This window comes from Ranitomeya imitator, chromosome 1 (genome assembly GCF_032444005.1).
Source record: "Ranitomeya imitator isolate aRanImi1 chromosome 1, aRanImi1.pri, whole genome shotgun sequence".
In the NCBI taxonomy this organism is placed as follows: domain Eukaryota; kingdom Metazoa; phylum Chordata; class Amphibia; order Anura; family Dendrobatidae; genus Ranitomeya; species Ranitomeya imitator.
Window position 1 is genome coordinate 111,929,566 of NC_091282.1, and position 13,928 is coordinate 111,943,493.

At 45.1% G+C, this 13,928-nt stretch overlaps 1 protein-coding gene across 1 annotated transcript in view; it reads left to right on the forward strand.

Annotated features, from left to right (window-relative positions):
- Positions 1 to 9,910: 9,910 nt before the first annotated feature.
- Positions 9,911 to 13,928, forward strand: part of CDK7 (cyclin dependent kinase 7) — a 36,982-nt gene continuing 32,964 nt past the window's right edge. The window contains exons 1-2 of the mRNA XM_069749758.1: positions 9,911 to 10,062; positions 11,638 to 11,697. Of these exons, the coding sequence (XP_069605859.1) occupies positions 9,979 to 10,062; positions 11,638 to 11,697 (144 nt within the window). The 5' untranslated portion in view covers positions 9,911 to 9,978. The remainder of the gene's footprint in view (positions 10,063 to 11,637; positions 11,698 to 13,928) is intronic.

Sequence of the window (13,928 nt, forward strand, 5' to 3'; positions counted from 1 at the left end):
AGGTTCAAACCCCAAATCAATAAACTGAGAACTCGGCGCTCCTTGATGCATATTTCTTACTTCATCCACAGTAAATCATCTGACCGCTCCGTCTATGTAGAATCAGACCATCATCAGAAACTGAAAGAATGCAAACAATAGGGTGTAAGAAATTAATCCAGGGGGTCAGAAAATCGGAAATACACAATGTACAGTGTTAGCCCACGTCCACACAGTATTTGGTGAGTTTTACCTCAGTATTTGTAAGCCAAAACCAGGAGTGGAACAATGGGAGGAAAAGTATAATAGAAACATATGCACCACTTCTGTATTTATCACCCACTCCTGGTTTCGGCTTATAAATACTGAGGTCAAATACTGAACGTGTGAACATGGCCTGTCTGTGTAAGCCTACAGAGCATCTGAACGAAGTTCCATAGACTTGTATTGTAAAAGTGACTTCCGGCTCACACATACTGCGTAGAATGAGCCAATTGGTCACAGTTGCGGTGACGTCACTGAGAAGAGGAGATGAACGACACTGGACAGCGGAGAGAGTAGTGGTAGGCGAGTAAATTAATACTTTCACGCTACATTACATGCATATACACACATTTAATGGATAAAAAACTACTTGCTTTAAGGAGGAAAAATCTGCTCCATCCACTGCCCACAGACTGGTGAATTTTGTGTTCCACCTCAACAAGTGGTCTGATACTAATTATCATCTGTGTTACCCCTTTATATACAGGTGCTTCTCACAAAATTAGAATATCAAAAAGTTAATTTATTTCAGTTCTTCAATACAAAAAGTGAAACTCATATATAGTCATTACAAACAGAGTGATCGATTTCAAGTGTTTATTTCTGTTAATGTTGATGATTATGGCTAACAGCCAATGAAAACCCAAAAGTCATTATCTTAGTAAATTAAAATACTTTATAGCACCAGCTTGAAAAATTATTTTAAAATCCGAAATGTTGGCCTACTGAAATGTATGTTCAGTAAAAGCACTCAATACCTGATCGGGGCTCCTTTTGCATCAATTACTGCTTCAATGCAGCATGGTATGGAGGCGATCAGCCTGTGACACTGCTGAGGTGTTGTGGAAGCCCAGGTTGCTTTGATAGCAGCCTTTAGCTCGTCTGCATTGTTGGGTCTGGTATCTCTCGTCTACCTCTTGACAATACCCCATAGATTCTCTCCAAAAAGCTTGTTGGCAGAGAGAAGCATGAAGTGCTTTGAAATTTCCTGGTAGATGGCTGTGCTGACTTTGATCTTGCTAAAACACAGAGGACCTACACCAGCAGATGACATGGCTCCCCAAACCATCACTGATTGTGGAAAATTCACACTAGACCTCAAGCAACTTGGATTGTGGCCTCTCCACTCTTCCTCCAGACTCCGGGACCTTGATTTCCAAATGAAATGCAAAATTTACTTTCATCTAAAAACAACACCTTGTACCACTGAGCAACAGTCCAGTCTTTTTCTCCTTGGCCCAGGTAAGACGCTTCAGGCGTTGTCTATTGGTCAATAGTGGCTTGACACAAGGAATGCAACACTTGTAGCCCATGTCCTGGATACATCTATGTGTTGGCTCTTGAAGCAATGACTCCAGCAGCAGTCCACTCCTTGTGAATCTCCCCCAAAGTTTTGAATGGCCTTTTCTTAACAATCATTTCAAGGCTACGGTTATTCCAGTTGCTTGTACACCTTTTTCTACCACACTTTTTCCTTCCACTCAACTTTCCATTAATATGCATGGATACAGCACTCTGTGAACAGCCAGCTTCTTTAGCAATGACCTTTTGTGGTTTACCCTCCTTGTGGAGTGTGTCAATGACTGCCTTCTGGAAATCTGTCGTCAGCAGTCTGTAGGAGAAGGAGGTCTTGGGAGGACCAAAGATCACGTGAGGGAAGATATCTGGACATTAGATCAGAGATATATGGAGAAGACAGGTTATGGATGGCTTTGTACGTCAGTACTAGTAATTTGAACTGGATACGCTGAGGGAATGGGAGCCGGTGAAGAGATTTGCGGAGGAGTAGTGAGGAGAGAGATGAATTAGTCTGGCAGCAGAGTTAAGGATGGACTGGAGAGGTGCAAGAGTGTTAGCAGGGAGGCCACAAAAAAGGATGTTGCAGTAGTCGAGGCGGGAGATGATGAATGCATGCACAAGCATTTTAGTAGATTAAGGGTTGAGGAAAGGACGGATTCTGGAAATATTTTGGAGCTGGAGGTGGAAGGAGCTTGGATGTGCAGTTTGAAGGACTGGGCAGAGTCAAGGGTTACTCCAAGGCAGCGGACTTCCGGTACAGGGAAAAGCGTGATGCCATTTATTGTGATAGATCAGGTAAGGAAGATCTGTGAAATGGATGAAAGATGATGACCGCTTGAAGTTTTTTGTGGTAATTGTGGATGAGGTTCTTTATTTTCTCAGATGCTAAAGCTGCCCACTCTTCTTGGCAAAAAACCTCCAGTTCCTGTAAATTCCTGGGCTGTCTAGCATGAACTGCGCACTTGACATCTCCCCAGAGTGGCTCAAAGATATTGAGGTCAGGAAACTGAGATGGCCACTCCAGAGCCTTCACTTTGTCCTGCTGTAGCCAATGACAGGTCGACTTGACTTTATGTTTTGGATCATTGTCATGTTGGATCGTCCAAGTACATCAGCTTCCGAGCTGATGAGTGCAAATTTGCCTTCAGTATTTGCTGATAACGTGCTGCATTCATCCTTACTTTGACCAAGTTTCCTGTGCCTTTGTAGCTCACACATCCCCAAAACATCAGCGATCCACCTCCTTGCTTTACAGTAGGAATGGTGTTCCTTTCATCATAGGCCTTGTTGATGTTTATGGTTGTGGCCAAAAAGTTCAATTTTGGTCTCATCACTCCAAATTACCTTGTTCCAGAAGCTTTGCGGCTTTTCTCTGTGGTGTTTTGCATATTGTAAGTAAGATACTTTGTGGCATTTGCATAGTCATGGCTTTGTTCTGGCGACTCGACCATGCAACCCGTTTTTCTTCAAATGCCTCTTTATTTTGCATCTTGAAATAGCCACACCGCTAGTTTTCAGAGAGTCCAGTATTTCAGCTGATGTTATTTGTGGGTTTTTGTTTGCATCCCGAACAATTTTCCTGGCAGTTGTGGACGACATTTTTGTCTGGATCCCAGAAACTCACTCGGCTTTTATGCACACACACTGATTACAAGCAAACAGGTCACAGGAGAGGATGTTACCTTTAGAAGCCATTCAAACCCATTTGTGTCAAATTCTGTGCATGTTATCAGGCCAAAATCACCAGGGTATGTAAACTTTTGATCAGGGTCATTTGGATGTTTTGGGTTGTCATTATGATTAAGAGAAGACTCAACAGTTTGACAATAAATGGCTTCACCCAACCACTAACCATGAGTGGTGAAAACGTTTTGGTGTTATCATTCACATTCACATTCACATAGAAAAAAGACGACTGAGGGGCGATCTAATAACCATGTATAAGTATATAAGGGGACAATACAAATATCTCGCTGAGGATCTGTTTATACCAAGGAAGGTGACGGGCACAAGGGGGCATTCTTTGCGTCTGGAGGAGAGAAGGTTTTTCCACCAACATAGAAGAGGATTCTTTACTGTTAGGGCAGTGAGAATCTGGAATTGCTTGCCTGAGGAGGTGGTGATGGCGAACTCAGTCGAGGGGTTCAAGAGAGGCCTGGATGTCTTCCTGGAGCAGAACAATATTGTATCATACAATTATTAGGTTCTGTAGAAGGACGTAGATCTGGGGATTTATTATGATGGAATATAGGCTGAACTGGATGGACAAATGTCTTTTTTCGGCCTTACTAACTATGTATGTTACTATGTATGTATTCTCTGAAAAAAAGGCCAAGAAAGCAAAAATTCTGTAAGGTATGTAAACTTTTGAGCACAACTGTAGATCACTCTGTTTGTAATAGTTCTATATCAGGGGTTGGCAATTACTTTTCCCGAGGGGCCACGTGAGAGACCGTGACTGTTGCGGAGGGCCGAACCAATAGGCTGAAATTACCGTAATTAAGCTCAATATTAATTTCAACATATAATTATTAATATGATAATTATAATTAATGTTAATTATCACTCAATATTGAGCGGAATTAAGTATGCCAACATTACCGTATATTGAACCTGAATCAAGCCTCTTCTATAACTTCATTAACCCTTCACGTGCTTTTCAGGAATTAATGAAAAGTGACATGACAGGCATGAAAACGTCTATTTTTACAACCAAAATGATTATAACTTCTGAACAGGTTGCTATAGCTGGAAGACTCTAAGGCCACTATATGGTCGTGAACTGCCATGACAAACATCAAGACAACACAATCAATATCTTGGGGTGCCGATGGGGTTAAAGTGGAAGCCCCCACACTGTTAACCATCTAGATGCTGTATTCACTATTGTCAGCAGCATTTAATCGGTTAAACGACCATAGTCAGTACCCACACTGATCGTGGCTGATGCAGCAAGTTGTCAGCTATAGTGGACAGCCGACAGCTGCTGGATTGTTACCTCTATGGGGATGCTAGACTCTTGTATCTCAGGTCAGTAAAAAAGACGTATTGCTGGTCAATAAAAGGGGTTAAAAGGATCCGGGTGGCTCTTGAGCTATGTGTATTTTACAGTTCCAGCAGTGGATGGCATTTATAGAAATTTCATGCCTGCTGTGCTTTTTTTTTTACACTGCCAGATCTGACCTGTGGTGCGTTTTTTAAGTCCGCTATATGTCAGTTTCTCCTGCAGGTACACTGAGTTTTATGTGCAAATTCTCTCCAAAGAATTGTAGTAGAAACGGAAAATCTGTAGATAAAAATGCATTTTACTGTGATTCCACTACAGAAACACATGTAATCCACACATGATTTGTCAAAGCCAAAATACCAGGAAGTGTAAAAAACAAAGCAGCTTTACTTATAATGTGAAAAACCGCAGCGTCAAATACGCAATAAAAACACAGTGAAAAAAATGCAAGTCACCAGCTTCTCCGCCATTACCAAAGATAAACTTCATCATCTCCCACTCTCAAACCACCTCATGTCGCCCCCTATCTGTTGGTGTCCCCCAAAGTTCAGTTCTAGGACCCCTGCACTTCTCCATCTAAACCTTCAGCCTGGGATAGCTCATAGAGTCCCAAAGCTTTCAGTATCATCTATATGCTGATGACACACAGATCTATCACCCCTTACTAACCAAAATCCCACAATGTCTGTCCGCAACTTCATCCTTCTCTGCTCAGTTTTTAAAACTTAGCATGGACAAAACCAAATTCATCATCTTTCCCCAATCTCACTCGACCTCCCCTAACAGACCAATCCATCAGTCATTCTCCCCAAGCTCGGTGAATCGGGGTAACTCTGGACTCTGCTCTCTCCTTGAAACCACATATGCAAACCCTTTACACTTCCTACTTATTCCAACTCAAAAATATTTCCCAGATCTGAACATTCCTTAACCAAGAATCTGCAAAAAAAAAAAAACCTAGTCCATGCCCTCATGGTCTTCCTGTCATGACTCTGGATGGGCTGGTTCTGGCTCCGGTTAGATGGTCTGCTTTTCTCCCGGTTCCAGTTTTCAATTACTTTTCGTCCTGGATCAAAAAAAGGCCATGCCTTGTCCCGGAGCCTGAATCTGGTTTCTCCTCCCGAACCTCCATCCTCAATTCTTTATCCTGGGGTGGTGGTGGCTGATGTGTTGTCTGGGTCGGAATGGGAGATTCGGGAGGCCCAATCTCATGCCCCCACCCCCTCTAAACCGGTTGAAAAGCTGTTTGTCCCAATTCAATTTTGTCTCAGGGTTCTCCAGGAGTTTCATGACTCGGCGTTGGGTGGACATCCTGGGATCTCGGCTACTCGTGGGGCCATCGCAATGGTTTTCTGGTAGTCCCCGCTTTCGTCTGATGTGAAGAAGTTTGTGTCTGCATGTGAAGTTTGTGCCTGCGCTAAGAGCTCTCATAATCGGCCGGCCGAAGAATTGGTGCCTTTGCCAGTTCCTGATAGACCCTGGACACATTTGTCCATGGATTTTATCTCCAATCTTCCCTCTTCTAAGGGTAATATTGTCATATGGGTAGTGGTGGATAGGTTTTCTAAACAAGCACACTTTATACCCTTCGTGGCTTTACCTTCTGCAGAAACCCTATCTAGGTTGTTTGTACAACATGTGGATTGTTTGCAAGGTGTGCCCTTGAGTGTGGTGTCTGATCGTGGAGTGCAGTTTGTGTCCAGGTTTTGGAGGGCATTTTGCAAAAAATTTGGTATTGTGTTGTCTTTTTCGTCCGTATACCATCCAGAGACCAACGGTCAGACGGAACGGACCAACCAGTCGTTGGAGCAAATTTTGCGTTGTCTTTCCACTTCCAGACAGGAGGATTGTTGTGATGCCTTGTCCTTAGCGGAGATCGCTTTTAATAACTCTGTGAATCATTCCACAGGCATCTCCCCTTTCTTCTGCAATTATAGGGAGTTCTCTCGTTTGGACTCCGGGTGCCCTGTGGCTGATATTGCTGTACAGCGGTTGAGGGATTTATGGCGAGAGGTCCAAAGGAACATTGAGGAGGCTCAGAGGAAGTTTAAGGTTTTTGCAGACAGGAGACGGGTTGTGGGACCTTCTCTCTGGGTTGGGGATAAAATGTGGTTGTCCACCTGGTACATTAAGCTTAGGGTTCCTTTGGCGAAATTGGGACCTAAGTTTAGTGGCCCTATGAAATCATGGAAGTGGTCAACCCTGTGGATTTCCGTTTGCGCCTCCCATCATCCTTTAAGATCTCTGTGTTCCATAAGTCCCTGCTGAAACCATTGGGGTCTGTGGATGAGGGGTTATTGGGTCCTGCACCACCCATGTTGGTCGATGGTCAGGAGTACAAGGTGGAGCGCATCGTGGTTTCTCGGATGGTCTGTCATACTTTCCAGTATCTGGTGCACTGGAAAGGGTATGGTCCTGAGGATCGTTCTTGGGTTCCTGCCGGATCGGTTCATGCCAACCATCTGGTTGTCTTTTCATGCTCCGTTTCCTGAGAAACCTGGGGGTCCGGTGGCCCCACATTGAGAGGGGGGTACTGTCATGACTGTGGATGGGCTGGTTCTGGCTCCGTCCTAGTCAGGTCTGGGTTAAATTATTTTGCCTCTCTTTGGTTTTGGGGCGGCAATTTAATGCTGGTGGTTCCTGGGTTCTAAGTCGGTTATACTTCTGTCTACCCGGTTTGAGATAGCTGACCCAGGTTATTCATCTGTAATCATTGTGCCTCTGTGCGTGTGTGCCTTGCTGTGTATGACCCGGTTTGCTCCCTGACTACTTCCCCTCTCTTCTGCTTGGTACGTCTGTCTGTCCTTGCTTTCTGACCCCTTGGCTTGTCTCTAATTTGCTGTTTTGCCCCTTGGTACCTCACTCCTGTCTGGCTCCCGACCCTGATCTTGTCCTTTGACTACGCCTCTGTCTTAATACTCTGTGTGTAGACCCTCCATCTTCCCTGCAGTGATCACGTGACCTGCCTAGCTCAGGTACTGTGTGCACTGCGTTCCGTCATTCCTCCCTGCGCTCCCTCTAGCACCCCCTTAGGCTGCCTCTCTACAACACCTGGAGTGTCATTACAATCCCGCCTCCTGCACTGTGGACTCCCTTCTAACACTCTCGTAACCCTCCGATCTATCCTAAACTCTGCAGCCTGACTAATCCGCCTGTCTCCTCACTTTGCCCCTGCTTCTCCTCTCCACCAATCCCTTCACTGACTCCCATTGCCCAAAGACTCCAGTTCAAAACCCTAACCATGGCATAGAAAGCCATCCACAGCCTGTGTCCTCCATCCTCCGATCCTCACAAGATCTCCTTTTCTATTCCCCTCTTCCCACAATCGCATATGTTTTCTCCCATGCATCCCCCCTCCTCTGGAATTCTCTACTCCAAGATATCAGACTCCCAACTACCGTGGAACCTGAAGACCTACCTCTTCCAATAAGCCTACAACATACCATAACCCAAGTTCCGCTGCACGACCAGCTCTGCCCTCATCTACTGTATCCTCGCTCATCCCTTGTAGACTGTGAGCCCTCGCGGGCAGGGTCCTCTCTCCTCCTGTATCGGCCAGTCACTTGTTTTGTTCATGTTTATTGTACTTGTTTTTGTTATGCGTACCCCTACTCACATGTAAAGCAGTATGGAATAAATGGCGCTATAATAATAAATAATAATAATATCTAAAAGCAGCAGAAATGCTGCAGTAAATCTGCAAAGTCAAAAGCTCCATGAGAACTGAAGTCTTCCACTTTAGGTTTTGAAAACGTCTGGTGGGAAAAAAGAAAGTGCATGTTTCTATGCAGCGTCTCCTAATGGAAAATGCTCCAAACTAGGCCCTGTCCAATTAAAAGGCAGCCTAAAAAGAGGTTTCAGAAAAAACAATGCAAAAATGCTTCAAAAATTGTTCGAAAGCGCTTCAGTAAATTAAGAACTTTTCCCCAAAATTATAATAATAATCTTTATTTATTTTTTTATATAGCGCTAACATATTCTGCAGCGCTTTACTGTTTGCACACATTATCATCACTGTCCCCGATGGGGCTCACAATCTAAATTCCCTATCAGTATGTCTTTGGAATGTGGGAGGAAACCGGAGTACCCAGAAGAAACCCCGGAAACACGGGGAGAACATAACAAGCTCTTTACAGATGTTGTCCTGGGTGGGATTGGAACCCAGGATTCCAGCGCTGCAAAGCTACAGTGCTAACCACTGCGCCACCGTGCTGCCCCTAAAAATTGGATTCATGGACTTTTTTTTTGGATAACATAAAGCAATAAATTGTGTACAAAATGCTCAAAAAGACGCCCAGACGTTTTCTAGATATTTTTTTGCCTTCCTATTGACTTCTATTGTAAAGTATGTAGCGACTTCACAGCAGTAAAACTCTGAAAAACGCTCCGCTCTCTTCTTTTATCCGACTGGCAGAATGAAAACCTGAAGCATTAACAAGCCGGAACACGTCTTTAGGAATGGACCCAAAACCGCCTGAAAAATAGGTCACATGAACGAACCCTACAGGTGCCGGCGGCTACAGATCAGTAGCGTTACGGTGACACAAAACTCGTAGTTTATATTTCAAGTGGTAAGAAAAACATTGTAAGAAATAAAAATGTAGCTCGGGTCACGAAATTTCTGATACCTGCAAGGCCTCGTTCACACGGTCAGTATTTGTAGCCAAAACCAGGAGTGGGTGATAAATACAGAAGTGGTGCATATGTTTCTATTATACTTTTCTTCTGATTGTTCCACTCCTGGTTTTGGCTACAAATACTGAGGTAAAATCCTGACCAAATACTGCGAGTGTGCATGAGGCCTTAGCAGTTCTCCAAGAGATGCTGGCATTGACGGACAGGCAGCAGCAGCACATATCTGACTGAGGACACCAGAGGATCGGCCACCTACATTGCTCCTCTGGAGATTACTTTCCTCTGTGTGATAATGAGATTTATGAAATCTTTACTACTGTAAACCACTGATTACGTTCTGACTAGGAAACAGCCGGAAAGTCCCCCGTGTATCCGCACGCCCGCACACTACACGCTGTGCCTGGAAAGATGGAAACACTGTGTAGAGTCACGGCATCTTGTTCTAGAACGCAGACGTTTGTAACCATAGAAACCGCCTCAGCACCACACACGGGCACGCACGTGGCCCAGTAACCGGACGTGAGATCTAGTGGCAGTTACCAGAGACGCTTACGTCACCGCTAGAGGCAGCACTCACAGAACAGGATTCCTCGTTTGTACAGCGGCGTCCTCTGTGTTCTCTATGCAGAGTATCACACAGGTATCACCACAAAGATGGCGCCGTCCGTGCGACCTCTAGTGTTTGGCTGTGTGGCACGTCAGGGCGGCGCTGCAGCCGCGGCCGGAAGTAGAGGGTGGGCGGGGCTAATGTTAAATGCCGGTGTTGTTAGGAAGGTGGAGGTGACCCAGGGATAATGGAGGCTCCCGGGGCTGGAGGCATAGAGGTCCGCTCCCGGGCTAAGCAGTACGAGAAGCTGGAGTTCTTAGGGGAGGGACAGGTGAGTGATGGCGGCCCCGGACCCTGCTTTTCTGGTATCTGTAGTTCTCCACCTGTGCTGATAGAATGGTCAGGTAATGGTTACATCTTTATGGAGCTGGTTGTCATAGTTACAGTCTTGGAAGGTGAATTATTTTTTTTACACTTTTATTCTTTCCGTATTTCACAATCCATGACCTGTTCTTTCCTCGTCCGCGGCCGTATGAGGCTTGTGCTGTGGGAGACGACACGTAAGTCTGACTGCCGGGATAAAATGAGGTGGAAGAAAGAGCACACCCGCCATTGTCTGTGGGATGTTGTTTCTGCAGCGTCCCCGTGCCGCCCTCGCCCGTCCCCGTGCCGCCCTCGCCCGTGCCGCCCTCGCCCGTCCCCGTGCCGCCCTCGCCCGTCCCCGTGACCCCGCGTCGGTACGATTGTGCTGGTACCAAACTTCGTGTCGTTTTTTATTATTATGTTTGTGTCTAAAACAAATTTAGAACTTTGTAAATGTAAAAACATTTGTCGCGCCCAATAAACGTCATGTTTTCCATCAGGGGGGCTGTTCGAGGGCTTGTTTTTCCCGTGATGAGCTGCAGGTTATTGGTCCCATGTTCAGTGTTTTGAGCATTGTTTTGGGTGGAGGAGTAACCAGAAAAGAGTTTATTTTACTCCTTTATACAGCGCCATTAATTCCACGGCACTCTACACACATTATCATCGCTGTCCCCATTGGGGCTCACAATCTAGATTCCCTATCAGTATGTCTTTGGAATGTGGGGGGAAACCGGAGAACCCGGAGGAAACCACGCAAACACAGAGAGAACATACAAACTCCTTGATGATGTTGTCCTTGGTGGGATTTGAACCCAGGACTCCAGCGCTGCAAAGCAACAGTGTTAACCACTGCGCCGCCGTGCTGCCCCTAAGTGCTAATGTATGTATTTTAAAAAAACAAAAGTTTTCTAGTCCTCCTTTGGGACTATAACCTGATCGCTTGTTCTATATACTGCAGTGCTACATTATTGCTGTGTATAGCAACAGTGATAATCTCCTATGTAGGCACACTAAGATTGTGGCACTGAGGTTTTACAGCAGACCCCGGCTGCCATGGCAACACATCAGTACCTATTAATCACATTGGGGCTGGTGAGCGCGATCGGTCTTACACGCCATTTTAATGTCTCTTTCAGAGATTTGTAGTTGTTATAGTGCAGCGATAGGAGCGAGCTCCAGTCGCTGCTGTTAGAGGCAGGTGCTGGCTGTATAACACAGCTGGTTTTTGCCTTTTGAGAAGTTGGCTCAGCTTGTGAAACTGCCCCATAGCAGATATACAAGTCATGGAGCAAGAAGGAGTTGTCCATTACTGAACGATCTCGGCCTACCTCACTTCAGGACCCCATAGAAATGATACAATCTCGGCTCCTGCAGCGGCGCTGTCATTCTTGGTGGGTCATGTGACATTGTTGTCTTATGTGGTCACTGATCTTATTCTGATTTTTTTTTTTTTTCTCCCAGCTGCTGCGGTGTCCGTCATATCTGTATGTGGCGTGTAACATGTGTTCCCCAGATTAAGAATATTTTCTTTGCTTCTTTCTAGTTTGCCACAGTCTACAAAGCGAGGGATAAGAACACGGATAAAATAGTGGCCATTAAGAAGGTGCGTTACACTCTGACGGTTTTAAGACTTTTCTACCCATTTTTTTTTTTCTTTTTCTTTAAATTGATCCATTGTTTTTAAAATCCGAATTTGGGTGTAGTGTTGCTCTGCCTTTCAGATGGCTTGGTTAAAGTGACTGATTCTCTGCAGCTGCTTTGGTTTTTGGTCAGTATTTCTCATCAGTATTTGTAGCCAAGACCAGGAGTGGGTGATAAATGCAGAAGTGGTGCATATGTTTCTATTATACTTTTCCTCTAATTGTTCCACTCCTGGTTTTGGCTACAAATACTGAGGTAAAATACTGACCAAATACTGCTAGTGTGACGGCAGCCTAACTGTGCAAGCTGATGATAAACTTAGCTTGTGAATCCCAGCCCCGCAGTGTGTTATGCATTATGCACAGTGCGGGGCTGGGTGGCCGCACAGGCGCAGTCTGCGATACTACATCTGAGGTCAGACGGGCAGCGCTCACTGCGCCTGCCCCAGGCAGAATAAAACAGCGCAGGCGCCGGATTTGATTTGAAAACAGTGCGCAGGGGGCGGCACCCGGCGCCGAAGAAGCCTTGAGTGACGGCAGTGTGGTGTGTGCAGCAGGGGGTTAAGACCTGCCTCCAGGACTAAAGACAAATATTTTTGCGAAATTATAAAACGCTTTATTTCTGCTTTGACTGCACCAATAACTAAAAGAGCCACCTTGTCAGAATGCAGCATTACTGCTGCACAAGGTGGCTCTTTTAGTTTCTCATGGCTGGAGGGGGTGACAGTCCCTTTAATCGGGCTGTCTAAATAGGCTGGCAATCGACTGACTAACGAGCAATGTTTTGGGGACGGTGTTTTTGTTTTGTTTTTTTAAAGCCAGGGAAAAAAATCATCACTCTCGGCAGCACACCTTCCAGGATGTGCTGTATAGAACAATGATATTCTAATATTCTATGTGCACTGAACAATCATTCTGCGCACATGGCTGTGCGGTTGGCCTGTATAAACAAGATATTAAGGAGAACCTGTCAGCAGGATTTTGCTTACTAAAGTACACAAATGGCCGTGTTAAGGTTTTTTGTTGTTTTTTGTGTAATGAGTGATTGCATGAAGCTATGATTACAATAAAACTTAAAAAAATAAAAGGAAGAAATATCAGCACTGCTAACACTCCCTGCAGGTAAGCATTCAGACAAATATTAATTAATTGCGGATTGCCAGATATACCATATTTTTCGGACTATAAGGTGCACCTACGTTTTAGAGGAGGTAAATGGGGGGGGGGGGTTTAAAAGCAAAAAAATGTGGTAAAATATTTAATAAATATGCCTACTGACTCTGTTATGGGAAAGATCTGCTGTTGGAGGGCCACACGTTGGACAGCAGTTTTGCACAACCCTGTGTGGCTCTGCCACTGTTACCAAACTACAGCTCCCGTCATTGTCCAACCAAGATGGGAGTTGTAGTTTGCAACAGCTACAGAGCCACATTGAAAGGTTTCCTTGCAGTGGAATATAAAAAAGGAGGCATATACAAATCGTGATGGCAGAACCTATCAATCTCCTTTTTAAAAAAAAAAAAAAAAAAAAAGAAATCACGCTAGCAGCGCCTTTACCGCGGGGAGCACTTGCGCACGTTCATGTCCTGGTGTTCTCCAGCAAAATGAGGGCGGCGCATGCTCAGATTAACTTCCGCCAGTCTCCAGCAAAATGGCGGCTGCGCTTGCGCAGATTGGGGTCTCTGCTCCATGACAAGCGAAGATCTCGATCTGTACATGTGGCACCAGTTTGTTAGCCACCCCGCTCCTTTGACGCCGCCCATTTTCCCCCCTCCCACAGCGAGCCGCGTAAGCTTCATTCAGACTATAAGATGCACCCCCATATTCCTCCCAAATTTGAGGAAGGGGCTCTCTGTGTCTTATAGTCTGAAAAACACGGTAGTGGTGCTCAGCGATAAAGCAGTACAAAACTGTGAGCAAAAAAAGCCTGAAAAGCTAATTGATAGCAGCACTCCCCACTGTGCGTCAAAAAGCAGCATTTATTGTGGTCGTCGCATGAGGAGAGGAGACATTCAGAGGTGAGTGACAGCAGTTTCGTGTAAACTACGCTTCTTCCGGATTTGCATTTTTCACATACTGTTGGTGAGTGCCGCTCTCAATTAACTTCTCATGCTTTTTTCCTTGCAAGAAATATTCAACCACTCATTACACAAAAAGGATTTCCTCACCGCATGTATCATTTTTAATCAGTGTA